General features: G+C 35.9%; 1 protein-coding gene across 1 annotated transcript in view; it reads right to left on the bottom strand.

The window, feature by feature from the left end:
- The window catches only part of ANKAR (ankyrin and armadillo repeat containing), a 79,010-nt gene that overhangs the window by 12,322 nt on the left and 39,136 nt on the right, over positions 1-27,552 (bottom strand). Inside the window, exons 12-17 of the mRNA XM_067026446.1 lie at positions 25,874-26,042; positions 13,239-13,480; positions 12,914-13,067; positions 12,668-12,829; positions 7,860-7,966; positions 6,278-6,400 (exon numbers count right to left, since the gene is read on the bottom strand). Coding sequence (XP_066882547.1) covers positions 6,278-6,400; positions 7,860-7,966; positions 12,668-12,829; positions 12,914-13,067; positions 13,239-13,480; positions 25,874-26,042 — 957 coding nt within the window. The remainder of the gene's footprint in view (positions 1-6,277; positions 6,401-7,859; positions 7,967-12,667; positions 12,830-12,913; positions 13,068-13,238; positions 13,481-25,873; positions 26,043-27,552) is intronic.

Below are 27,552 nucleotides of genomic sequence, written 5' to 3'. Positions count from 1 at the left end.
GGGAAGTTTATAGCTATACAAGCCTACCTCAAGAAAAAAGAAAAATCTCAAATAAACAATCTAACCTTACACCTAAAGGAAGTAGAGAAAGAAGAACAAACAAAACCCAAATTAGCAGAAGGAAAGAAATCGTAAAGATCAGAGCAGAAATATATGAAATAGAAACAAAGAAAACAATAGCAAAGATCAATAAAACTAAAAGCTGTTTCTTTGAGAAGATAAAATTGTTAAACCATTAGCCAGACTCATCAAGAAAAAGAGGGAGAGGACTCAAATCAATAAAATTGGAAATGAGAAAGGAGAAGTTACAACAGACACTGCAGAAATACAAAGCATCCTAAGAGACTACTACAAGCAACTCCATGCCAATAAAATGGACAACCTGGAAGAAATGGACAAATTCTCAGAAAGCTATAACCTCCCAAGACTGAACCAGGAAGAAACAGAAAATATGAACAGACCAATCACAAGAAATGAAATTGAAACTGTGATTTAAAATCTTCCAACAAATCAAAGTCCAGGACCAGATGGCTTTACAGGTGAATTCTATCAAACATTCAGAGAAGAGCTAACACCCATCCTTCTCAAACTCTTACAAAAATTTGCAGAGGAAGGAGCACTCCCAAACTCATTCTTTGAGGCCACCATCACCCTGATACCAAAACCAGCCAGAGATAATACAAAAAAAGGACATTACAGACCAATATCACTGATGAACATAGATGCAAAAATCCTCAATAAAATACTAGCAATCAGAACCCAACAACACATTAAAAGGATCGTACACCATGATCAAGTGGGATTTATCCCAGGGATGCAAGGATTCAGCAATATATGCAAATCAATCAACGTGATACACCATATTAACAAATTGAAGAATAAAAACCATACGATCATCTCAATAGATGCAGAAACAGCTTTTGACAAAATTCAATACCCACTTATGATAAAAACTCTCCAGAAAGTGGGCACAGAGGGAACCTACCTCAACATAATAAAGGCCATATACGACAAACCCACAGCAAACATTATTCTCAGTGGTAAAAAACTGAAAGCATTTCCTCTAAGATCAGGAACAAGACAAAGAGGTCCACTCTCACCACTATTATTCAACATAGTTTTCGAAGTTCTAGCCATGGCAATCAGAGAAGAAAAAGAAATAAAAGGAATACAAATTGGAAAAGAAGTAAAACTGTCACTGTTTTCAGATGACATGATACTATACATAGAGAATCCTAAAAATGCCACCAGAAAACTACTAGAGCTAATCAATGAATTTGGTAAAGTTGCAGGATACAAAATTAGTGCACAGAAATCTCTTGCATTCCTATACAGTAATGATGAAAAATGTGAAAGAGAAATTAAGGAAACACTCCCATTTACCATTGCAACAAAAAGAATAAAATACCTAGGAATAAACCTACCTAGGGAGACAAAAGACCTGTATGCAGAAAACTATAAGACACTGATGAAAGAAATTAAAGATGATACCAACAGATGGAGAGATATTCCATGTTCTTGGATTGGAAGAATCAATATTGTGAAAATGACTATACTACCCAAAGCAATCTACAGAATCAATGAAATCCCTATCAAATTACCAGTGGCATTTTTTATGGCACTAGAACAAAAAATCTTTAAATTTGTATGGAGACACAGAAGACTCCGAATAGCCAAAGCAGTCTTGAGGGAAAAAAATGGAGCGGGAGGAATCAGACTCCCTGACTTCAGACTATACTACAGAGCTACAGTAATCAAGACAATATGGTACTGGCACAAAAACAGAAACATAGATCAACGGTACAAGATAGAAAGCCCAGAGATAAATCCATGCACCTATGGTCAACTAATCTATGACAAAGGAGGCAAGGATATACAATGGAGGAAAGACAGTCTCTTCAATAAGTGGTGCTTGGAAAACTGGACAGCTACATGTAAAAGAATGAAATTAGAATACTACCTAATACCTTACACAAAATAAACTCAAAATGGATTAGAGACCTAAATGTAAGACCGGACACTATAAAACTCTTAGAGGAAAACTTAGGAAGAACACTCTTTGACATAAATCACAGCAAGATGTTTTTTGATTCACCTCCTAGAGTAATGGAAATAAAAAGAAAAATAAACAAATGGGACCTAATGAAACTTCAAAGCTTTTGCACAGCAAAGGAAACCATAAACAAGATGAAAAGACAACCGTCAGAATGGGAGAAACTATTTGCAAAGGAATCAACGGACAAAGGATTAATCTCCAAAATATATAAGCAGCTCATGCAGCTCAATATTAAAGAAACAAACAACCCAATCCAAAAATGGGCAGAAGACCTAAATAGACATTTCTCCAAAGGAGACATACAGATGGCCAAGAAGCACATGAAAAGCTGCTCAACATCACTAATTATTACAGAAATGCAAATCAAAACTACAATGAGGTATCACCTCACACCAGCTAGAATGGGCATCATCAGGAAATCTACAAACAACAAATGTGGAGAGGGTGTGGAGAAAAGGGAACCCTCTTGCACTGTCAGTGGGAATGTAAATTGATACAGCCACTATGGAGAACAGTACGGAGGTTCCTTAAAAAACTAAAAATAGAATTACCATATGACCCAGCAATCCCACTACTGGGCATATATCCAGAGAAAACCATAATTCAAAAAGGCACATACACCCCAATGTTTATTGCAACACTATTTACAATAGTCAGGACATGGAAGCAAGCTAAATGCCCATCGACAGATGAATGGATTAAGAAGACGTGGTGCATATACAATGGAATATTACTTGGCCATAAAAAGGAGCGAAATAGGGTCATTTGCTGAGACGTGGATGGATCTCGAGACTGTCATACAGAGTGAAGTAAGTCAGAAAGAGAAAAATATCATATATTAACGCATGTATGTGGAACCTAGAAAAATGTTACCGATGAACCAGTTTGCAGGGCAGAAGCTGAAACACAGATGTAGAGAACAAATGTATGGATACCAAGGGGGGAAAACCGTGGGGAGGTGCGGAAGGTGGTGTGATGAATTCGGCGATTGGGATTGACATGTATACACTGATGTGTATAAAATTGATGACTAATAAGAACCTGCTGTATAAAAAAAAAAATAAAATTTTAAAAAATATATGTACTTACAAAGTAGTCACCTGGTCACAGGCAAGAAGAAAAGTATTAGGTACAAAGGAATAGTGTCCAGAGAGTGAAGCAGGTGGTAACAATCTTGGAGAAAAAGTAGAATGATTGAGAGTGGAATGTGCAGTAGAAGGAAAGGGAGAAGATGGGTGTCCCTGAGGAATAGCGTAATGAGAGTAAAGTGTGGAAGGAACAGAGGGAGGAAGAAATGTGGCTTAGAAAGTCAGTCAGACATGAATCTCTCATCCTAATTTTGCCCATATTACAGCAGCACTTCTCCATCTTTTTGTGTACTACACTACAGTAAAATTCTGTATTTAAAAAAATTAATGCAATGACTTCATTTCTCCCTCTTACAATCCTTATTCCTTCCTCAAAATCTCCCAGAACTGAGAGAGACATAGTTGGCAATTTTCTCCCCTTATTGCTAAATGCACTGTAGATAACAAAAGTTTGGAAGTTTCTCTATTTCTCTAGGGTTAGTTTGGCCCATGGACCAGTGATAGTCCACAAAATCATTGACAACAGGATTATAGAAACTGAGAATAGACTTTTAAAAGAAACAGCTCTTCTTTACAGTTAAATACCAATTAATAAATTAATAAAGGGAAATATTTTTAATCGCCATTAGGCAGATGCCAGAGTAATTATTGCATCAGTGGATCCTAAAATTGGTGAGCAAAAGTACAATGCAAAACAGAATATTTCCATAGTCTCAAATCATCTCACCTCAAGATACTTGTTAATTACAAAGGGAAGAACAATAACTTTATAGTGGAGAAATATGCCAGACACCACTTTAATCAGGCACCCAAAGTTAACATTGCCAGTTATAAGGTATATCAACGTGTACGCCCTGAAATGATGCACTGGGAAAGTGAGTGAAGACTATGGTATTCTTGCCAAAATGCATAACCTCAGTTTAACTGTGAGAAACATCAGATAAATTGAGGGACATTCTATGAAATAAATGGCCTGGACTCATCAAAAATACCACAATCATGAAAGACAGAAAATCATGAAAGACGAAGGACTGAGTGTCACAGATTAAAGGAGAGTAAAGAGACATGTTAATTAGATGCAATGTGGGATCCTGGATTGAATTCTGCAATAGAAAAAGGACATTGGTGAGAAACTGGCAAAATTTAAAATGAAGTCTGCAGATTAGCTAATACTATTGTATTGATGTTAATTTTCTGGTTGACATCCAGGAAAGCTATATGAAGGATAGCCAGAACACTCTGTACTATTTTTGCAAATTTATGGAAAGTCTAAAATTATTTCAAAATTTAAAATTTGGTTTCTTTAGGGACTTCCCTGGTGGCGCAGTGGTTAGGAGTCCGCCTGCCAATGCAGGGAACGCGGGTTCAAGCCCTGGTCCAGGAAGATCCCACATGCTGGGGAGCAGCTAAGCCCATGCGCCACAACTGCTGAGCCTGCGCTCTAGAGCCCACATGCCACAACTTCTGAGGCCCACGTGCCCAGGGCCCGTGCTCTGCAACAAAGAGAAACCACCGTAATGAGAGGCCCCCCAAAAAGCGTCCCCCGCTCACCACGACCAGAGAAAGCCTGCACACAGCAACGAAGAACCAATGCAGCCAAAAATTAATTAATTAATTAATTAAAATAAAATTTGGTTGCTTTAAAATTATTTCCCCATAACAGATTGCTGAAAAAAAGGCTATTCCTTTATTACAAACAGTTTGAGAACCACCACTCTAGAATACTGGGTAAGAAGTGGATGACTGGGTTTTGAAAGGTCATAAAATTAGGTTAAAGTTTGATGCATCCAAAAACATTTGTTTTTTGGCTCTTCACCAAGCATTAAAATTGCCACATTTCAGAATGGGAGAAAATATTTGCGGGTGAAGAAACTGACAAAGGATTAATCTGCAAAATATACAAGCAGCTCATGAAGGTCAATATCAAAAAAACAAACAACCCAATCCAAAACTCAGCAGAAGACCTAAATAGACATTTCTCCAAAGAAGATATACAGATTGCCAACAAACACATGAAAGGATGCTCAACATCATTAATCATTAGAGAAAAGCAAATCAAAACTACAATGAGGTATCACCTCACACAGGTCAGAATGGCCATCATCAAAAAATCTGCAAACAATAAATGCTGGAGAGGGTGTGGAGAAAAGGGAACCCTCCTGCACTGTTGGTGGGAATGTAAATTGATACAGCCACTATGGAGAACAGTATGGAGGTTCCTTAAAAAACTAAAAGTAGAACTACCATATGACCCAGCAATCCCACTACTGGGCATATACCCTGAGAAAATCATAATTCAAAAAGAGTCATGTACCACAGTGTTCATTGCAGCACTATTTATAACAGCCAGGACATGGAAGCAACCTAAGTGTCCATCGACAGATGAATGGATAAAGAAGATGTGGCACATATATACAATGGAATATTATTCAGCCATAAAAAAAACCCGAAATTGAGTTATTTGTAGTGAGGTGGATGGACCTAGAGTCTGTCATACAGAGTAAAGTATGTCAGAAAGAGAAAAACAAATAAAAACAAAAAAGTGGTCCTGATGAACGTAGGGGCAGGACAGGAATAAAGACACAGATGTAGAGAATGGACTTGAGGACACGCGGAGGGGGAAGGGTAAGCTGGGACGGAGTAAGAGAGTAGCATTTACATATATACACTACCAAATGTAAAATAGATAGCTAGTGGGAAGCAGCTGCATAGCACAGGGAGATCAGCTCGGTGCTTTGTGACCACCTAGAGGGGTGGGATAGGGAGGGTGGGAGGGAGACACAAGAGGGAGGGGATATGGGGATATATGTACATATAGCTGATTCACTTTGTTAAATAGCAGAAACTAACACAACATTGTAAATCAATTATACTCCAATAAAGATATTAAAAGAATAAGGAGACTCTGTACATTAAAAAAAATTGTTACATTTCAAGATGAAATATGACAACTATGAAACATATGGAACAATATTATTCCATCATTACAAGCTAACAACCCACCAAAGAGATTTTACATTTCTTAAATAATACATTTGAATATTGCCATGAAAAAGACTTGATGAAATTTTGAGAATGTAGTCCAAAAATCATTTTCTTCTAAATGAGCTCTAATATTTTGTATAGTTATTACCTTATCTTGTGAGTGAAGAAGATAAAGGACGTCAGCATAATTAAATCCTTCATTTTCTTGTAATTCTTTCTGTAACTGATCATTCCTTAGGACAATGCATGCCAAGGAAAATGCCACTTCAACCTAAAATGTGATTTTCAAAAATTATTTTTCACTCATGGTTTATCAAATGACATATTTCATTATACAAATATTTATATAGGATATACCAATTCAAAGATACCAGAAAATCCATTAATTCCATCCCTCTGACTAGTATTTAGAGAGTGGCATTTACAACTTCTGGAGAAATGTCCCTGATAATTTTAACAGCTGAGAAAACAGCCTTCTGTGTGCTGCACAATCACAAAGTTCCATTTGAGGGCAGAGGGGGAGGCAACAAGGGCCTGCAGGACATGTGAAGAAGTTTCTCTTAAGTGCACAGTTGCATTCCTTCTACATCTAAAAAAAGGTTTTTTTTAATTTCCTAGCATGAATTATAAAGCTGTTCTGAACTGCTTGTTAGCTACTGACCATTGAGTTGTAACGCTTTAATAGAATGCCTTCAATTGAAGCAAAACACTGGCAGATAAACCTGAGGAAGTTTGCCTCTTCTAGTTCTGGAGTCATTTAAGGAGGTTGTTAATGAACCTTGTTTATTATTGGGCTCAGTAGACAAATTTTTAAAGTACTACACCACGCATTTCTATGAAAAGTGTGAATTTGAAAAGCATGATTATTATTGCAAAATTACTATAGAATCTTACTTGAGGAAAAGTATTAAAATGTATTTATGTTTTGTTTTAACAAGTTTAAGAACTCAGTGAAAATATATACTGAAATACAGATAGATGCAGTTGAAGTAAACTGGCCGTGAAAATGCACATTTTAAAATAAAAATGTATTTTTATGTGGCATTTTCCTTCATCTTGTGAAATTTATTTGTACTTTAAAAGTCGTTGCAGTTTTTACATAGAATTCAAGCCAAGAAATTGCTAGCATATGCCTCTTTTTTTGTTTCCCTAATTAACTCCTGGAATGAAATAATCTCTTTCACAGCAAGAAAAGCCAGATAACTTATGACATCGTTTCTGATAATAAACCCATTCCTTAAAAGAAACAACGCTATGTTTACTTATATATTTCCTCCTATGTTATTTTTATTTTCTCATTTCCAGCAAAGCACATGCCAAATTTTGAAGAGAAAATATATTTCTTGTTCTTATAATTTCTGTCTGGCCAAGTACAGACGTCCTGAATTTCTAAAACCTTGGTAAAGGATTTGAATAGATGTGAACGTCGTTTTATTAAGCATTTTACTAGAAGTAAATGGAAGAGTGAATGACTCCTCAACAACTCATAGTAATACCTAGCATTGTCCACCCTTGAGATAACTATTGCTGCCAGACACCACAGACTGCTCTGTAGACGGCAGGGCTGTATTGATGGTGTGGCACTGACAGGATTCACTTATAGTTGAGAAATTTTGCTACATAAATCACATCCTCATTATCCCCACCCAGTTTTAGCAACCAGTATCTGAGGAAGTAGGGAAGAAATTCTATGAATAATCATATATCACACAAAAAAATCTTATATATACCTTAATGTTAGGAGAAGGGTGATTTCTCAGTAGTTGGATAAGTACTGGAAAGGCATTTTCTTCTACAACAAATTGTTGACTAATGGGATTGCTTGTATGGGCGACACCTGTAAGAATCCACAACTCCATGAGATAATATTTTTTCCATTTTGAAAATGGTAAAGTCAAACATAGCTCAACATATTTGGTTGATAATGTGTCCTAGCATAATATGGTTGGGTAAATTACACAAAGAAATGCTATATTGACACTATTTTACCTTAATTAATTTTTTAAAAGGCAAAGTGGATAAACATGGAAAATTTACTGTTAGAAGTGTAGATGGTTTTCTAATAGTCACAGAACAAAGAAATTAGAAGTGCTGGACTATCAGGAATAATCATGTAATAGCTATCATTTATTAAAAAATTATTATGTACAAGGTACTTCAGCTTAGAGTTGTTACTGTTTCCCATAAAAAGTTTGTTTTTATAAAAATAATTCGAGTAATCACCTGGTTAAATTTCTGGATTCCTTTAATACACGTACTAAAAAGATAATCTTACTTCTCCTTTTAAACATACTACTTTAAATTGCGGTCTAATCTCAATGAAGAAACTCAAATCATCTCTTTCTAGTGGACATGCACAAACAATTTAAATTTTGTTCTTTTGCCAATAAATGTCACAACACATATGCAGTGGGTTTACATACTTAAATATAAATACAAGATTGGGCTCCTTTATGAACAATGAAGAGAAACCACCCACTTATTATGACCTGGGGAAGTTTGAAGGGACTAAGGGAAATATTATAGAAGGAGCAAAGAATACTTTGGTTTCCTTGTCCCCTACTCCCCCCACACTGGCCACCAGGGGATGTACAGAAATTACATGAATATTCTTCATTCAACCGACAGGTATTGAATGCCTGGTATACCAGGCACTGAGGTAGGAGGTAGGGCTAAAAGAAGGAATTAGATTCTCTACCCTCAAGGAGTTTATATTTTATAGGGTGAGCAACTATTTAAATATATGACTTCAATACCATGCAATAAGTGCTTTGACAGAGGTTAGAAAAGTACACTTGAAGCACAGAAGAGGTATTGCTCACTTCAGAGTAGGTGGAAAAGGAGTAGGTAGGGAGATTTCAAGGGGTGAAGATGCTGGAGGTGGGTTTCAAAAAAAATTACTATTTTTAATAATGATGATTATAATGATGATGGTGGTGTTATAAGATGAACACCCTCAAATCTCTGACTGAATCTTCACATGTTAATAATGGAATGGAACTCAAAAATTAAGTTGGGAAAAGAATCACTACAAGCAGTAGGCTGAACAATTCTCAGAGCTCACACTTGTCTCGGGATGATTTGTGTTCCTACTGGCCAGAGTGTAGATACCTCATAATACACGGGACTATACAAAGAGATTGAGTCCTCTGAAAGGAATCATCTCAAAAGCACAGGGTTAAGTTAGTTCCAAAGTAAAGGCTGCTCTAGACTTGTCCTAGGAAAGGTTAAAAGCTAGGTGCAAAAGGATCAATTTGATCCCAAGTAAAATAAGTGCATGCCAGAATAAAGCCTAACTCTCTTTAAAGGAAAACAATAAGATCCAGCATATATCAATTTAAAACTCACAATGCCCAGCAGTCAATCAAAATTTCTTATGCATGATTTTAAAATATGAAATACCTAAGGTAAAACTGGCAAAAAATGTGCAAGAGTTGTACATTGGCAACTATAAAACATTGCTGGGAGATATTAAAGAAGGCCCAATTAATGGAGCAATATACCGTGTTTATGGATTACAAAACGTGATATTAATGGGATGCATGTTCTCCCCAAATTTACTTATAGATTCCATGCAATTCCAATCAAAATAAATAACAGAAGGATCTTTTTTAGAAATTGGCAGGTTAATTTTTAAAATTATATGGAAATACAAGGGACATGAAACAGCCAAAACAGCTTTGAAAAACAATAGCAAAGTCAAAGGACTTAATGCTATCTGCTTTCAAGATTTACAGTGTCTACAGTAATTAAGACAGTGAGTATAACAAAGATAGACAAATAGTTAAATAGAACTGAATAAAAAGTCAAGAAATAGACCCACAAATATCTAGTCAATTGATTTTTGACAAAAGCGCCTAGCTAATTCAATGGAGGAAAAGATAATCTTTCCAATAAATGATGCTGAAGCAATTGGGCAGCCATACGTGAGAAAATGAATCTCAGCCAACTCAAAATGTATCATACATCAAAATATAGAGGAAAACAGAAAAACTTGATGATCGGGTTTAGCAGAGAGCTCTTAAAGAGGACACAAAACCTACAAACTGAACAATTTTTAAATCAATGAAGTGGACTTCATCAAAATTTAAAACTTCACCTCTTCAAAAGACCCTGTTACAAAAATGTAAAGATACCACAGACTGGAAGAAAGTTTATGCAAAACATACATCTAACACCAACAAAAAAAGAGCTGTATCTAGAATTTATAAAGAATGCTTACAACTCAAGACAACACAATGTAAAAAATGGGCAAAATATTTGAACAGACGTTTTAGCAAAGAAGATATATAAATGACAAACACATGAAACGATGCTCTACATCATTAGTCATTAGGAAAATGCTAATTAAAACCACAATAAGACTTACGATATATCCACTACAATAATAAAATTACCATACTAAATGTTGATGAGGATGTGAAGCTACTGGAACTCACACACAGCTAGTAGAAGTGCAAAGTGGTAACACTACTTTGAAAAACAATCTGGAAGTTTCTTTAAAAGTTAAACATGGACACCTACCATATGATCCAGCAATCCTACTTCTAGATATTTACCCACGAGAAATGAAAACGTGTCTATACCAAAACTTGAACACAAATGTTCATAACAGTTTTATTTACAATATAGCAAGAAACAGGAAACAATCCAATGTCCATCAAAGGGTGCATGGGTAAACAAATCATAATATATCCATAAGCATTAGTGTTTTCCAAAGAAAGAGAAGCAACAGGATATGTATGTATATATGTATGTATAGCATAAGGCATAAAATCAACCATCACACCATACAATGGAATACTACTCAGCATTGAAAGAGAAGTATTTTATTGATATTTGATACAATAATATGGATGAATGTCAAAATAATTATGCTGAGTGAAAGAAGCAAGAAAAAAGTACACATCTATAATTCCATTTACATAAAATTCTAGAAAATGCAGACTAATCTATAATGATAGAAAATAAATCAGTGGTAGAGATCATTTAATATCAAATTTTAAAAGTAATTTTGTGCTGTTAGGATCCATGCCATGAATTCAAATCAGCACATTATTTTTTAAAGAAAAAAATCAGAAGCTTAATTTTTAATATGTAAAATACAATAAAGCCATTCTCAGATCATAAGAAAAAAAAACAGATCAGTGGTTATCTGCGGATGAGGTACAAAGAGGGAGGAATTAGGACGGGACAATGAAACATTTGGAGGTGATGATTATATTCACTTACTTGATTGTGCTGATAGTGTCAGTGCTGAATACATATGTCAAAACTCATCAAACTATACACTCTAAATAATGTATTTAATATTTTATTCTACTGTTTATTTTATTTAAATATCTTCTTATATGTAAATTGTATTTCAATAGCACTTTTAAAAAAAACTCACATTTTAAAAGCTCTAGGTGTGCAAAGAAGCAGGAAAATATGATTCATAATCAAGAAAAAAAATCAGCCAATAGCAAGAGACTCAGAAATAACGGATATGCTGGAACTAGTTACAGGGATGTTAAAACAGCTCTTTTAAATATGTTCTATATGTTCAAGAGTATAGAAGAAAACATGAACATGATGAAGAAGAAAAAGGAAGGGGTATGTGTGTGTAAAGAGTCTAAGCTGGTGAGTTTGAAAGCAAGAGTTTTTTTTCCTGTAGTTCTTGTCTATGGCAAATGTGGACAGCTTTGAAGTGAACTAATGAGAAGAAACTGAAAACACACACTTATATCAGTTATCTTTGTATTTGTGTTATCATTTACTAGAATTTTAGAAATAATTTATACCATAGACTCTGGCTAAAACAACGACGACAACTAAAAATTATCTTGCCTGACTTGATTGCCTGCAAGCAGTTAGTGAATTTCAGTAAAGTAGCTTTTCTAAGAAAAAAAGGAAAAAAAAAATTTTGAAACCAAGTCCTATGTTCTTCAGCTAGAATTTTTTTATTTTGGAAATACAATGGACTAGAAATAAAGTTTTAGTTTTTTTTTTCTCTTGCCTACAGGAAGCAGTCTCAATCAGTCCCATACATTCATGCAGATCAGCAAAGAACATGATTTTTAATTTTTGGTAAGTCAATCACCAACAATTCCACAACATTTTTCAGATATCCCAAAAGGTTAATTCCTCTGCAAAGAAAGGAACAACTAGACCTGCTGGTCACTATGTAAACAAAGAATCATTACGGAAAGAGACTGGAATCGAAAAATGTGCCGCAGCATTAGAAACACTTCTATATCTTCAAAAACATATAGTTCCTGAGATTCAAAATAAGAAATATTTTTCTCTTAACTTAAAAAAGGAGATTCCTTTAAGTCAAAATAGCCAAGGTTCATGGTTCTCATTTCTCATTCTAACCAGAACTCAAGAGCAAGACTGATACAATATGCTTAACTACACCACTTTTACTCATTAAGGTCCTGGCGAAATAAAAACATTATAATAACAGATTAAATATGGTTAAGGGCTGCAACAGTAGGGATAGAGAGGAAGAGAAGTATTTACTGATATTTTTAAAACTGAGAATAAACGTACGAACCAATACAGATGGATCCCACTGCTTTGATGACACTCAGAAGTGTTCCTTCAGCTATTTTACTAATCCTTAGTAAGCGAACCAGTGGTGCAATTCCATTCCCTTCACATATTTGATTTTGGTGTATCCTGCTGTCCTTACTTAGTGCTATGACTGCTTCACCACCTGGCAACAAAAAGCAAGAAACATGTGTGATACTCCAATGTCTGGTTCTATATTGTACAGATTTATGCATAGAAAATAACTTACCAACATACTGCATTTTAGCTGATGGTGATAAAAGCATATTTATTATAAAGTTGTATCCAATCTGTTCTGCCATATACTTTTGTTGTTTTAGTGTTTGTCCTGCCAAGGCCCAAAGTGCTGCAGCTCCTTGTTCCTTAACGTCTATTTGAAATGCCTATTTAAAAAAGTATTCTATTCAGTCAATGAGGATTAATTGAATACCATAGGAATGTATGTTTGATAAAATGTTTATTCTAGAATTGGTTTTAGTTTTCTTTTCACTTAACTAAATTCAACATTGAATGCTTTATCTAAGAAAAATGAAAAGGAATCATAAAATTCCTACCTTGAGGAGTTTTAAAAGATATTTACTTAATGATTTTTCCAGAAATGCTCTCTGTATAGCAGGGTTGTAACTTGCCAGTGCTTCCACAGCCATTGCACCCTTCACTTGAACACCAAGCTGTTTTCCTATAAAAAGAGCCACCAGAGGAGGAATGGCTCCTTCCAGAGCCATAGCATCCTGAACTTCCTTATTGTCACGTGCAACCTCAGCAATGGTAACAGACGATACAGCTGTCAACACATCTTCAAATGAATTCAAGAACCAGTTAAATAAATCTTTTAAAAAGAACATAAAAATGCAGCATATATCACTAGTTTCCCATATTTGAAAATCAATTTATAGAGTTTAGAAAATTTAGAAAATAAAGAAAAATAGAAAATATAAAACTGTCCAGACTTTCACCACCCAAGCACAAACATTTCATTTAATCTCATACACTATTTTTATAAATATATGTAATATATATTATATAAATATAGATAACTTTAGATAGTGTTACAGACATATTTAATATAGTTGTACTATAAACACGGATTCCTGCATTTTAATTTACCAGTAAAAATTTTCCCATTCTTTATGAACATCAGTGTCTCCTAAATATTCCATTAATGGGTGTATCACATTTCCTTAAACATTTGCATTTTTAAAAATAATGTGTTGTTTCCAACTTTTCACTGTTTTAAACAATGCTTAGGAGAAATCTTGGCACATTTCCTTCCTGTTTGTATTTTTTTCCCTTAGTATAAGAGTCCTAGGAACTATTGGAATAACAATACATTTGCAGTAAATTTATTTTCTTTTTTTACCCTTTTTCTTTTTCTAAAAATTGAAGTATAGTTGACATACAATATTGTGTTAGTTTTAGGTGTACAGCATAGTTATTTGATATTTAAATACATTATGAAATGATCAACTCAAAAAGTAACCATCTATTCCCATACAATGTTATTTCAATATTACTGACCATATTCCTTATGCTGTATATTACATCCTTGTGACTTATTTTATAACTCGAAGTTCGTACCTCTTAATCCCCTTCACTTATTTCACACAACCCCCAGACTCCCTTTGCCTCTGGCAATCACCAGTTTGTTCTCTGCATCTATAAGTCTGTTGTTTTGTTTGTTCATTTGTTTTGGTTTTTAGATTCCACACATGATATTTGTCTTTGTCTGACTTACCCTCTAGTTCCATCCATATTGTTGCAAATGGCAAGATTTCATTCTTTTTTATGGCTTTAAATATTCCATTGTGTGTATATATACTACATCTTCTTTATTCATTCATCTATCAGTAGGCACTTAGACTGCTTCGATATCTTGACTATTGTTAATAATGCTAATTGAAAATAGGGGTGCTTTTATCTTTTTGAATTAGTGTTTAAGTTTTCCTTGGGTAAACATCTAGAAGTAGAATTGCTGGATCATTTGGTAGTTCTATTTTTAATTTTTTGAGAAATCTCCACACTGTTCTCCATAGTGGCTGCACCAATTTACATTCCCACCAACAGTGCTAGAGGGTTCTTTCTTCTCCACACCCTCAGCAACACTTGTTATTTGCTATCTTTTTGATGATAGCCCTTTGGAGAGGTGTGAATGATATCTCATTGTGGTTTTGATTTGCATTTCCCTGGTGATTAGTGATGTTGAGCATCTTTTCATATGTCTCTTGGCCATCTGTATATCTTCTTAGGAAAAATGTCTATACAGGTTCCCTGCCCATTTTTTAATTGGATTGTTAGGTTGTTTTTTTTTTTTTTTTTTTTGTAATGTTGAGTCATTTCAGTTCTTTATATATGTTGGATATTAAGCTCTTATCGGATATATTGTTTGCAAATATTTTATCCCAATCAGTAGGTTGTTTTCTCATTTTGTTGATGGTTTCCTTTGCTATGCAAAGCTTTCTAGTTTGATTTAGTCCCATTTGTTTATTTTTGGTTTTGTCTCACTTGCCTGAGGAATAATATTCAAAAAATATTGCTAAGATCAATGTCAAAGAGCATACTGCCTGTTTTCTTCTAGAAGTTTTAAAATCTCAGGTCTTACATTTAAGTCTTTAATCCGTTTCAAGTTTATTTTTGTATACAGTGTAAGAAAGTGTCCAGTTTGATTCTTTTGCATGAAGTTGTCCAGTTTTCCCAACAGCATTTATTGAAGAGATTATCTTTTCCCCATTGTATATTCTTTCCTCCTTTGTCATAGATTAATTGACCACATAAGCATGGGTTTATTTCTGGGCTCTCTTTCTGTTCCATTGATTTATGTGTCTCTTTTTGTGCCAGCATGATACTGTTTTGATTACTATAGCTTTGTAGTACAGGTTGAAATCAAGGAGTGTGATACCTCCCGCTCTGTTCTTCTTTCTCAAGATTGCTTTGAATATTTGGGTCTGTTGTGGTTCCATACAAATTTTAGGATCATTTGTTCTATCTCTGTGAAAAATGCCATTGGTATTTTATTAAGGATTTCATTGAATCTGTAGATTACCCTGGGTTGTATGGCCATTTTAACAACATTAATTCCTTCAGTCCACAAGCTTGGTATATATTTCCATTTATTTGTGTCAACTTCAATTTCTTTCATCAATGTCTTACAGTTTTTAGAATACAGATCTCTCACCTCCTTGGTTAAATTTATTCCTAGATATTTTATTATTTTTCACGGAATTGTAAATGGGATTGTTTTCTTAACTTCTCTTTCTATTAGATTGTTACTAGTGTACAGAAACACAATGGATTTCTGTATATTAATTTTGTATCCTGAAAATTTACTGAATTCATTTATTAGTTCTAATAGTTTTTTGGTGGCCTCTTTGGGTTTTCTATATATGGTATAATTTCACCTGCAAACAGTGACAATCTTACTTCTCTCTTTCCAGTTTAGAATCTCTTTTTTTAATTTTCTGATTGCTGTGGCTAGAACTTCCACTACTAGTTGAATAAAAGTGACAAGAGTGGGCATCCTTGTCATATTCCTGATCTTAGAGGAAATGCTTTCAACTTTTCACTGTTGAGTATGATATTAGCTGTGATTTTGTCATATATGGCCTTTATTATGTTGAGGTATATTCCCTCTATACCCACTTTGTTGAGCGTTTTTATTATAAATGGATGTTGAATTTTGTCTGAAGCTTTTTGTGTATTTATTGAGATGATAGAATTTTTATCCTTGGTTTGTTAATGTGGTATATCACACTGGTTAATTTGTGGACATTGAATCATCCCTGGGATAAATGCCGCTTGATCATGTATGATCCTTTTAATGTATTGTTGAATTTAATTTGCTAATATTTTGTGAGGATTTTTACATCCATGTTCATCAGGGATATTGGCATGTAATTTTCTCTTTTTTTTTGTAGTTTCTTTGTTTTTGGCATCTGGGCAATGGTGGCCTCACAGAAGGAGTTTGGAAGTGTTCCTTTCTCTTTAGTTTTTTGGAATAGTTTGAAAAGGGTAGGTATTAACTCTTCTACAAATGTTTGATAGAATTCACCTGTGAAGGGACTTCCCTGATGGCACAGTGGATAAGAATCAGCCTGCCAATGCAAGGGACACAGGTTTGATCCCTGGACTGGGAAGATCCCACATGCCACAGAGCAACTAAGCCCATGCACCACAACTTCTGAGCTTGCACTCTAGAGCCTGTGAGCCACAACTACTGAGCCCACATGCTGTAACTACCGTGCACCTAGAGCCCATGTTCCGCAACAAGATAAGCCACTGCAGTGAGAAGCCCACACACTGCAACGAACAGTAATCCCTGCTCTCTGCAACCAGAGAAAGCCTGTGCACAGAAACGAAGGCCCAACACAGCCAAAAAAAAATTAATTTAAAAAAACAAATAAACCTTAAAAAATACTTGTATACAAATGTTCATAGCAGATTTTTATTAAAAAAAGAATTCACTTGTGAATTCTTTAGTTTATTGGGAGTTTTTTGATTAATGATTCAGTTTCACTGCTAGTAGTGGTCTGCTTCTATTTCTTCCTGATTCAGTTTATCCATTTGTTCTAGGTTGTCCAATTTGTTGGTGTATAATTGTTTGTAGTAGTATCTTATGGTCCTTTGTATTTCTGTGGTGTTAGTTGGAATTTCTCCTTTTTAATTTATAATTTTATGTATTTGGGCCCTCTCTCTTTTTTCTTGATCAGTTTGGCTAAAGGTTTATCAATTTTGTTTATATTTTCAAACAACCAGCTCTTAGTTTCCTTGATCTTTTCTATCTCTTTTTGTCTCTATTTCATTTACTTCCACTCTGATCTTTATTATTTCCTCCATCTACAAATTTTTTTGTTTGTTATTCTTTTTCTAGTTCCTTTAGGTGTAAGATTAGATTGTTTGAGATTTTTCTCATTTCCTGGGATAGGCCTGTATTGCTAAGTCCCATAGATTTTGGAAAGTTGTACTTTTATTTTTTCTTAAGGTATTTTCTGATTTCCTCTTTGATTTCTTCATTGACCCATTGGTTTTTTTTTTTTAATTAACATGTAGTTTAGTCTCTACGTGTTTTTCCCATTTTTCTTCCTGTAATTGATTCCTAATACCATTGTGGTTGGAAAAGATGCTTGATATAATTTCTATCCTCTTAAATCTGTTGAGACTAGATTTGTGGCCTAGCAAGCTATATATCTGGAGAATGTTCCATATGCACTTGAAAAGAATGTGTACTCTGCTGGTTTTGGATGGAATGTTCTATATATGTTAAGTTCGGTTGGTCTAATGTATAATTTAAGGCCAATGTTTCCTTATTGATTTTGTTTTGATGATCTGTCCATTGATGTAAGTGGGTGTTAAAGTCCCCTACTATTACTGTGTTAATGTCAGCTTCTCCCTTTGTGTATGTTAATATTTGCTTTATGTATTTAGGTGCTCCTATTTTGGGTGCATATGTATTTACAGGTGTCATATCTTCTTGTTGGATTGATACCTTTTATCATTATGTAATGCCCTTCTTTTTCTCGTTACAGTCTTTGTTTTGAAGTCTATTTTGTCTGATGTAAGTATTGCTACTCCAGCTTTCTTTTTATTTCCATTAGCAGGAATATATTTTTCCATCCCCTCACTTTCAGTCTGTGTGTATCTGTAGATCTAAAATGAGTCTTAGGGGCTTCCCTGGTGGTGCAGTTGTTGAGAATCCACCTGCCAATGCAGCAGATACGGGTTTGAACCCTGGCCCAGGAGGATCCCACATGCCATGGAGCAGCTAAGCCCGAGTGCCACAATTACTGAGCCTGCGCTCTAGAGCCCATGCTCTAGAGCCCACAGGCCACAGCTGCTGAGCCTGCATGCCGCCAACTGCTGAAGCCCTCATGCCTGGAGTCTGTGCTCTGCAGCAGGAGAGGCCACCGCAGTGAGAGGTCCGTGCACTGCAGTGGGGAGTGGCCTCTGCTCACTGCAACTAGAGAAAAGACCAAACGCAGCAGCAGGGACCCAATGCAGCCAAAAATAAAGTAAATAAAATAAATAAATTTAATTTAAAAACAAATAAAAATAAAATGAGTCTTGGTAGGCAGCATATTTATGGGTCTTGTTTTCTTATGTTTTATATGGAGCATTTATTCCATTTACACTTAAAGTAATTATTGATAGGCCTGTGCTTATTGTCATTTTGTTAATTGTTTTCTGGTTGTTTTGTAGTTCTTCTCTATTCCTTTTTTCTTCTCTTGCTCTCTTCCCTTGTGACTTGATGAGTATCTTTAGTGTTATGTTTGGGTTCCTTTCTCCTTATTTTTTGTGTATATATTATAAGTTTTTGGTTTATGGTTACCACTAGGTTCATATGTAACAACCTATGTATATAGGTGTCTATTCTAAATTCATGATCTCTTAAGTTTGAACACATTTTAAAAGCTCTAAAATTTTACCCCCTCCCCATGTTAAGCTGTCTACTAGCTCTATAAGTGGTTAATCCACTATCTTTATTATATTTTTTCCTTTACCAGTGAGATTTTTTCTTTCATAATTTTATTATTTCTAGTTGTGGCCTTTTCTGCTTAGAGAACTCCCTTTAACATTTCTTGTAAGGCTGGTTTAATGGTAATGAACTCTTTTAGCTTTTGTCTGTAAAACTCTTATCTCTCCTTCAATTCTGAATGATAACCTTGCCAGGTAGAGTATTCGTTTGTAGGTTTTTTCCTTTCAGCACTTTGAACATATCATGACACTTTCTTCTGGACTGCAAAGTTTCTGCCGAGAAGTCAACTGATATGGGAGTTCCCTTATATGTAACTAATTGCTTTTCTCTCACTGCTTTTAAGATTAAGATTTTAATTTTTGACATTTTTAATGGGTCTTGGTGTGGCCCTCTTTGGGTTCATCTGTTTGGGACACTGTGCTTCCTGGACTTGGATGTCTGTTTCCTTCTCCAGGTTAGGAAAGTTTTCAGCTATTACTTCTTCAAATAAGTTCTCTGCCCTTTCTCTCTTATCCTTCTTGGACCCATATAATGTGAATGTTGGTACACCTGATGTTGTCCCAGAGGTCCCTTAAACTATCCTCATTTAAAAATTTTTTACTTCTTTTTTCCATTCAGCTTGTGTGAATCCACTACTCTGTCTTCTAGATCACTTATCCATTCTTCTATATTATCTACTCTACCATTGATTCCCTCTCGTATAGTTTTCATTTCTGTTATTGTATTCTTCAGCTCTGATTGGTTCTTTTTATATTTTGTAACTCTGTTGAAGTTCTCTGTGTTCATCCATTCTTCTCACAAGTTTGGTGAACATCTTTATGATTATTACCTTGAACTCTATCAGGTAGATTGCTTATCTCTGTTTCATTTAGTTCTTTTTCCAAGGTTTTATCTTGTTCCTTCATTTGGAACATATTCACCTGTCTCCTCATTTTGCCTAATTCTCCAAATTCATTTCAATGTATTAGGTAGGTTCCTTCTCTCTCCCAATCTTGGAGAAGTGGCCTTATGTAGGAGATGTCCTATGGAGTCCAACAGCATGCTCCCCTCTGGCCACCAGAGCTAGATGCTCAAAGGGTGTCCTTATGTGGGCTATATGCCCCCTTCTGTTGTAGTGGGGCCAGCCACTGTGGGCACACTGGTAGGCAGGACTGGCTCCTGGTCTGGCTGACTGAGAGGTCCTGCCTTGTGTGGTTGCTGTGGGCACACCGGTGGGCAGGGCAGGATCTGGTGGTTAGACAGTTGCGAGGTCAGTGGTGCAGGACTGGTGCACATAAGCTGGTGGGTGGGGCAGGCCCCTAGCACTAATAGGCTAGAAGGAGAATTCCAAAATGTGCCTTCCAGCATCAGTGTCAGCACAGTAGAAGATCACAAGAATAGCTGCCTCAGTGTCTCATTCCCCATTAGGAGTCCCAGCTGCCTCCTGCCTCTCCAAGAGGCCTCTCCAAGATGAGCAAGTGGGTCTGACCTAGGCACCTTTCAAACTGCTGCCTCTCTGCAGTGGGCATCAGAGCATGTGAGATTTTGCATGCACCCATAAGAGCAGTTTCAGTTTCCTACAGCCCTCTGGCTCTCCCAAACGTAAGCCTCACTGGTTTTCAAAGCCAGAAGTTTTGGGAGCTTATCTTCCTGGCATAGGATGCCCTAGCTGGGGAACCTGATATGGGGCTCAGACTCCTCACTCCTTTGGGAGGACTTACATGGCCATGATATCTTTCCCACTTGTGGGTCACTACATTGGGGGTGTGGGTCCTGACCAGACCATGTCTCTGCCCCCTCAACCATCTCATTGGGGTTCCTTCTTTATATCTTTAGTTGTGGGAAATCTTTTCTGCTAGTCTTCAGGTTGTTCTCAGAGATAGCTGCTCTGCAAGTAGTTGTAATTTTGGTGTGCCCGCAGGAGGAAGTTAGCTCAGCATCTTCCTATGCTGCTGTCTTGAACCTGACCTGGTCCCCAGAAAAGTGCTTTTCAAATGATATGATAATAGTACCTTACTCTCCAATAATCAGAGTATGAGAGTATCAATGTCACTGTATCTTTTTAAGTACAGATATTATCATTAAGAATAAATACACAAATAGGTAAAAAATGGTGTCTTACTTTATTTTGTTTTTGGTTACTAGTAAATCTAAACATTTTCATATATGCATATTAACAAGTTGTAATTGTTCTCTTTAAAACTTAGAGAGGGACTTCCCTGGTGGTGGTGGTGGTTATGAATCTCCCTGCCAATGCAGGGGACATGGGCTCGATCCCTGATCCAGGAAGATCCCACCTGCCATGGAGCAACTAAGCCCGTGCACCACAACTACTGAGCTTGTGCTCTAGAGCCCATAGCCACAACTACTGAGCCTGCATGCTGCAACTACTGAAGCCTGTGCACCTAGAGCCTGTGCTCCGCAACAAGAGAAGCCACCACAATAAGAAGGCTGTGCACTGTAACGAAGAGTAGCCCCTGCTTGCCGCAACTAGAGAAAGCCTGCATGCAGCAATGAAGACCCAGCACAGCCAAAAAATGAAATAAAATAAAATTCAGAGAAAAGTTGCAAAAATAAGTCAGAGAACTCTCCTAAGATTTAGGAACAATTGATTTTTGCCCAAACCAATCTTTACTATGATGTTTTCAAAATGTCAATTTTCCAAATCTACGGCTCCCTTCATACTTATCAGTTGCATTCTACTGTAAAGAAGAGCTCTCCCTACTTCTCTATTTATTGATTTCCTTGTTTATCCACTTATCATCAAGATGGGCTCTTGGATTTTTATTTTATTCAATGAGTTATAATTCATTAATTTCATTATCTGTATTGATTCTCTGTCCAAGATTTGGCAATTGTCCAAGATTGTCCAACTTGAAGGGCCAGTGGGAGTTCCTTCTAGTTGACCCCTGTGTCCTTTAGATACACCTCCATATGAGGGGGGGCGCATTTTCTTACCTTCTGCCACAATATGATGTTTTGGACTTACCATGTACCTGCTCTGCCCCAGCCCTGGAATCAACCATTTCTCCAAGAAGCTCTGGTTTCTTTTAATGAGGAATGGTATTTAGAAATAAAGATTTGGGTACTAGGTATGTTCATTGCTACTGAAGTGTCACTGCTACTAGACTCTTTTAGCAGACAAGGCTAGGAAAATATATATATTTCCAATTTTCCAATTCCAGTCCAACCCCACGGGATTCTTTACTGCCTTTCCACATTCTGTATATTTCCTTTCACAGGGAGACCCCAATAATATTAATACTTTATTCATTTGGTCAGTCCTACAATACTTATAGCACAGGTTCAGAGCTGTTTCACCCATATCACTATGAAATACAAATCCACTAAGAAGATTCAAGATATGTTTCTTTCTCCCCTAGACTGAAGCTGTATAGTAAAGCACTGTGCTCAAAAGTTACCTTAAAAAGCTACTTTAAAATTTAAAAAAAGTTACCTGTGCTCATTTTTTCCTTTTAATCTAGCTACATAATTCATTTGAAATATAATTGGGTTCATTTGTTTTTGTTTGTATTCAATTTTAGATTCCCCCTTCTGTCTTGTAGATTTAATGTAGGGTTTTTTTTAATGTGAAGACATCAATATGTTTCCAGAAGTTAAAACTGTACAAAAAGGTGTTTTTAAATTCAAGCAACCAGACTCTCTAAATTTAGCATTTGTTCTTTCATAGACTTTCTATTCAGGTTAATTTTCTGTCTATTAAGGCCTTAATTTTCATATCAATTTACATACTCACTTTATGTCAAATATATTAACTTTTTGTTATGAATATTTTTATCATTCAATCACTTATATATTCAGCAAATATTTTATTGAGTGGCTACTAGGAGTGTCCTAGGTACTGGGAAACCATGATGAACCAACAAAACAAAGTCCTTGGCCTTGTGAAGCAAGCTCAAAGGCCAGAAGTATGAAACAGAAATAAGCTCAATATTAATTGAATAAAATAAGAAAGGAAGGGAGTAACAGGAAATAACAGGAAGGTTATTTCCTTTCTAAGTTGGAAGTTTATTTGTTTGTTTATTTGTTTGGTTTTTTGTGGGTTTTTTTGCAGTACACAGGCCTCTCACTGTTGTGGCCTCTCCCATTGCGGAGCACAGGCTCTGGAAGCACAGGCTCCGGAAGCACAGGCCCAGCGGCCATGGCTCACGGGCTTAGTTGCTCCGCGGCATGTGGGATCTTCCCGGACCGGGGCACGAACCCGTGTCCCCTGCGTCGGCAGGCAGACTCGCAACCACTGCACCACCAGGGAAGCCCCCAAGTTGGAAGTTTAGAAAGGCTGATAGGCTGTGCTAAAACTTTGGACTTTATCATAGGTGACAAAGAGCCACTGAATAATTTAAAGGAAGGGAAAGATATAATCAATTTTGTATTTTAGACAGATCACTCTAGTAACACTTGGAAGGTTTTTCAGCTAATAAGTTAATAAAATTAAGAGAGTGTGAAAGGAACCATTCTTTCTCTTACCCCATATTGCCGCATCAGTCCAAAAAGTAGAAATTCCTACTCTCATGTCCCACTCAGGAATGTTACTCATTCCCCCCATAAAATAATGTCATTGCAAATGCATGGCTTAGGTTCCTTTTGGTGCTATATTTTTGCTGTTTTCTCAAAGGAAGCTTTCCAGCTGTTACTGAAGTTTTGATCTCCATTACATTCTTGTGTCTATTTATCAACTGCATCCAAATTCTAAAGGGAGAGGGCTGTCTTTACTTTTACCTCAATAATCCAGACTAGCTCTGAAGCTCAGAGGAGAGGTCAGGGATTTTGATAGAGAACTGGGAAGAATAGATTATGAATGTAATGAAGTTACTAAGAGTAAATAAGATTGCTTAAGAAGCGTGTGCCGTGTGAAAAAAGCAGCAGACCAAGAACAGAAGCTTGAGGAACTCCAACATTAAGAGTTGGGTGAAAGAAGCCTAATGATGGAGGTGGTTTTTTTTTTTTTCTATCTAAAACGCTTTCAGAATTCCAAAGTTCCAGATTTTAGAAGATAATGAGCACATACTATACATTACATAACATCCCAGAGAATCTGGAGAAAACATATTTCTGCAGTGAAATGTATGAATAATCATTTTCAGAAGGATGAGGTTGCTCTTCAAATTTTGCTCATATAGTTTGGAGTTGAAAATCATTTCATATACTTTCTGATACATATTTGAATTTCCATGGTGGTGTTGTGATGTTATATAAACCTTTGTTAATAACACAGAACAGGACAATTGCATGCATTAGAAAAGATGAAAGAAGAAGCATTGTAGGAATGAAAACATGTATGCATGTACATACATATGGGGAGGAGTATGAAACAAATAGATAAAGATGGTAAAGCAAAGACCTCAAACAAACCAAACTCAGCAAAGGTTGAGGAACCCCTTGGAAATAGGGTTAAGGAGATGTTAACAAGCCCATAGTCTTAAGAAACTGCATGTGAATCTACTTTGGGGCCATTTCACCTTAATGCATGAAATCTTAGAGTGGTTCAGAATAGTTAAGAGGATATTGGAATTAATAAAACTCTTTTGTAATCCCCTAAAACTTAATAGCACAGCTAATATCCAGGAGAATCATTTGTTAAAGCGCTAAAATTATAAGTGTAGAATTTACAAACTATAAATGGGGAGAAAAACAATTAAAATTTCTTCAAAAGTATTTATCTTCCCTGGAGTGAAGAGACAGTATAGATTACAATATAGGATGTTACTTTTATTTAGGTTTCAGATGAGGCAAGAGCCCAAAAAAGAAATGATTTTGGTAATTCATTTCTATAGCTTTCTTTTAGGAATTCATTTATTATTTATCCAAATTGCCTCTACAATTTGTGCTTTGTTCAAGCATCTGGGGTTGGGAGGATGAAAAAGGATAGGGAAAACCTATTCCCTGACTTTAGGAATTTGTAATGAAGGGAAAGGACTTTCAAATGATTTCACTACATGATAGAGGTCCTTAGAAGATGATAATTGCTAAATTTGAAGTTCTAAAGTAAAAGAAAGCCTTCTGCAACAATCCCCTTATCCAAACCTTGTCTTACATTTTAGCCAACATATTTATTCTGTATTCATTCTTAGAGGACTAGAATAGAAAGATAGATGACAAACTGAGCAGGAGGAAAAACATACAACCTTTCCCCCAATTTTTTGTTCCCCCAAATGTGGGGAAAACCATAGATTTGAAGTTTATGTGTATGCTCACTGGAATGAGAAAATTCTTACAGAACCTAAGAGACCATTTGCAGTAGCTGCAGAAACTGCCTCATAGCTTCTGGTGTTCCTGGGGTTTATAGGCACTTCAGAGCTTGATAATTAACCTAATGATCTGATGACCTTGAATTTTGATATCAAATATCTTACAGCAAATCTGAAGTCCTTATTGTAACTTGAAAAATAGCTTCCAATGATCAGTGTGTGTCTTATTCATACAAGGAGACATCTACTTGAGTCCCTGGGCATATTAACTACATTATTTTCATTACTCATGCCAATATTTCCATTTATAAAAATATCTAGCTCAACATTTAAAAAATTATGGCTTTGAGAGTCAATTCCTTTTATAAATCCAGCAGTTTAAATTTAAGTGTTTCAGAAGTTAGGTTATGTTACATATGTCTAGATCCATCCTAAGATAAATCCAGGACATCTATCATAAAGGACAAGTCCAAACATGTATTTGCTTCACTTAATATAGCTGGTCACTTTAACGTATATAGAACTAAAGACTTACCTGAATCAGAACTCAGAAATGTGATAAGATATGGGATGCCTTTATGGTCTCTCACTGCTCTTTGATTGTTTTTGTTTCCCATACATAATACCCGTAGACAGTTCATTGCATTTACTAGCACGCTTTCTATGTCTAAGTTCAAAAGATTTATCAGAGCTGGAATTCCATTCTAAAAATAAACAAAAAGATTTAATTATAATTGAATTTATTTAAGATGTATGCTATCTTTACTTAGAAACACAAGTCTATAATCATTCTTGCTATAAATATCTGCTTATTTAGGAGAGAACAACTGCCCATAAACAAATGTGTCTACGGATATGGCACATTAAATGACAGTTATTACAACTCTTAACCTATCTTATGCTTCAATATTAAGGAAAGTATTCTATAAATATATTTTCTGCCTCCCTCCCTCCCTTCCTACCTTCCTTCCTTCCTTCCTTCCTTTCTTTGCTGTATACCAAATGGCATGTGGGATCTTTGTTCCCCGACCAGGGATCGAACCAATGCCCCCTGCATTGGAAGTGCAGAGTCTTAACCACTGGAATGCCAGGGAAGTCTCTATAAATATATTTTCAAATAGTCTCCTCTATACCAAAATAATTTGAGGCTGCAAGTTCACTGTAACATTTAAGTATCTAAAAGCGAAACAACTAAGTAATACCAATTGAATACAGTGCCCATTTGGAAATATTTGCTATTGTATACATTGCACTGGTAATTGGTAATTATATTTATGCAAAACAAAATATTATTTTTAAATGTTAATATAGTTTCTTAATTTTAAGTGGAGTAAAGATGGCATTTCTCCCTACTAACAGAATTAATGAAAGGATATTAAAGAAGAAACAGAAATGTAACATCATTTTCAATAAAGCTAGGAGACATCAGTAATGTTGAACCATAATAAATGTTTATGAGTAGCCAACAGGGATGCGCAAGATCTCCCATGGCCACTGGCTACAGGAAATACTGGCAGAACACAGTTTTCCAAAGTAAGTGGCTCTACCTTAAGGGGCAGGAAAACATACACACCACACACACACACACACACACACACACACACACACACTTCCCTGTCTGGAACAACAGGAATGGGTATGGAGGATGGCAGCAGGATCTTTCCTGGACCAATTTGTCCTAAAGTTTCAAAAATTAAAGAGGGCAAGGATGAAGAAAGAATGATACCAATAAGAGGTTTGGAACAAGTAGTCTTATTGGTGAGATAAAAAGGAAGAGATAGACTTTTGCATTGTGGAGGAAATAGAATCCACATTACACTACTATACAACAGTCTCTGCTGGCTAAGGGAAAGAGCTGAAAGGACACATGCATACAACCCTGTAGCATATGGCATATTCTTGCTAGCCTAGCACATGGATCTGGGCCCTTTCCCACATGTATTTCCTGCAAATAGCTAGACCAGAAAGAACTTATCTAATTCAAAGTCAGTAATGTTCAAAATGGAAGTAGAACAGGATCTGTCCAAATATATTATAAGAGAAAAAATAGGAAAAACTTATGACAGATAAAGAATGCTTGTAAGAAAAATATGCCACAAAGTAGATGAAAAACTTAAACTGAAGGGCTTCCCTGGTGGCGCGGTGGTTAAGAATCCGCCTGCCAATGCAGGGGACACGGGTTCGAGCCCTGGTCCGGGAAGATCCCACATGCCG

This window comes from Kogia breviceps, chromosome 2 (genome assembly GCF_026419965.1).
Source record: "Kogia breviceps isolate mKogBre1 chromosome 2, mKogBre1 haplotype 1, whole genome shotgun sequence".
NCBI classification, from domain to species: domain Eukaryota; kingdom Metazoa; phylum Chordata; class Mammalia; order Artiodactyla; family Physeteridae; genus Kogia; species Kogia breviceps.
This window is presented reverse-complemented; position numbering and strand designations above follow the sequence as displayed.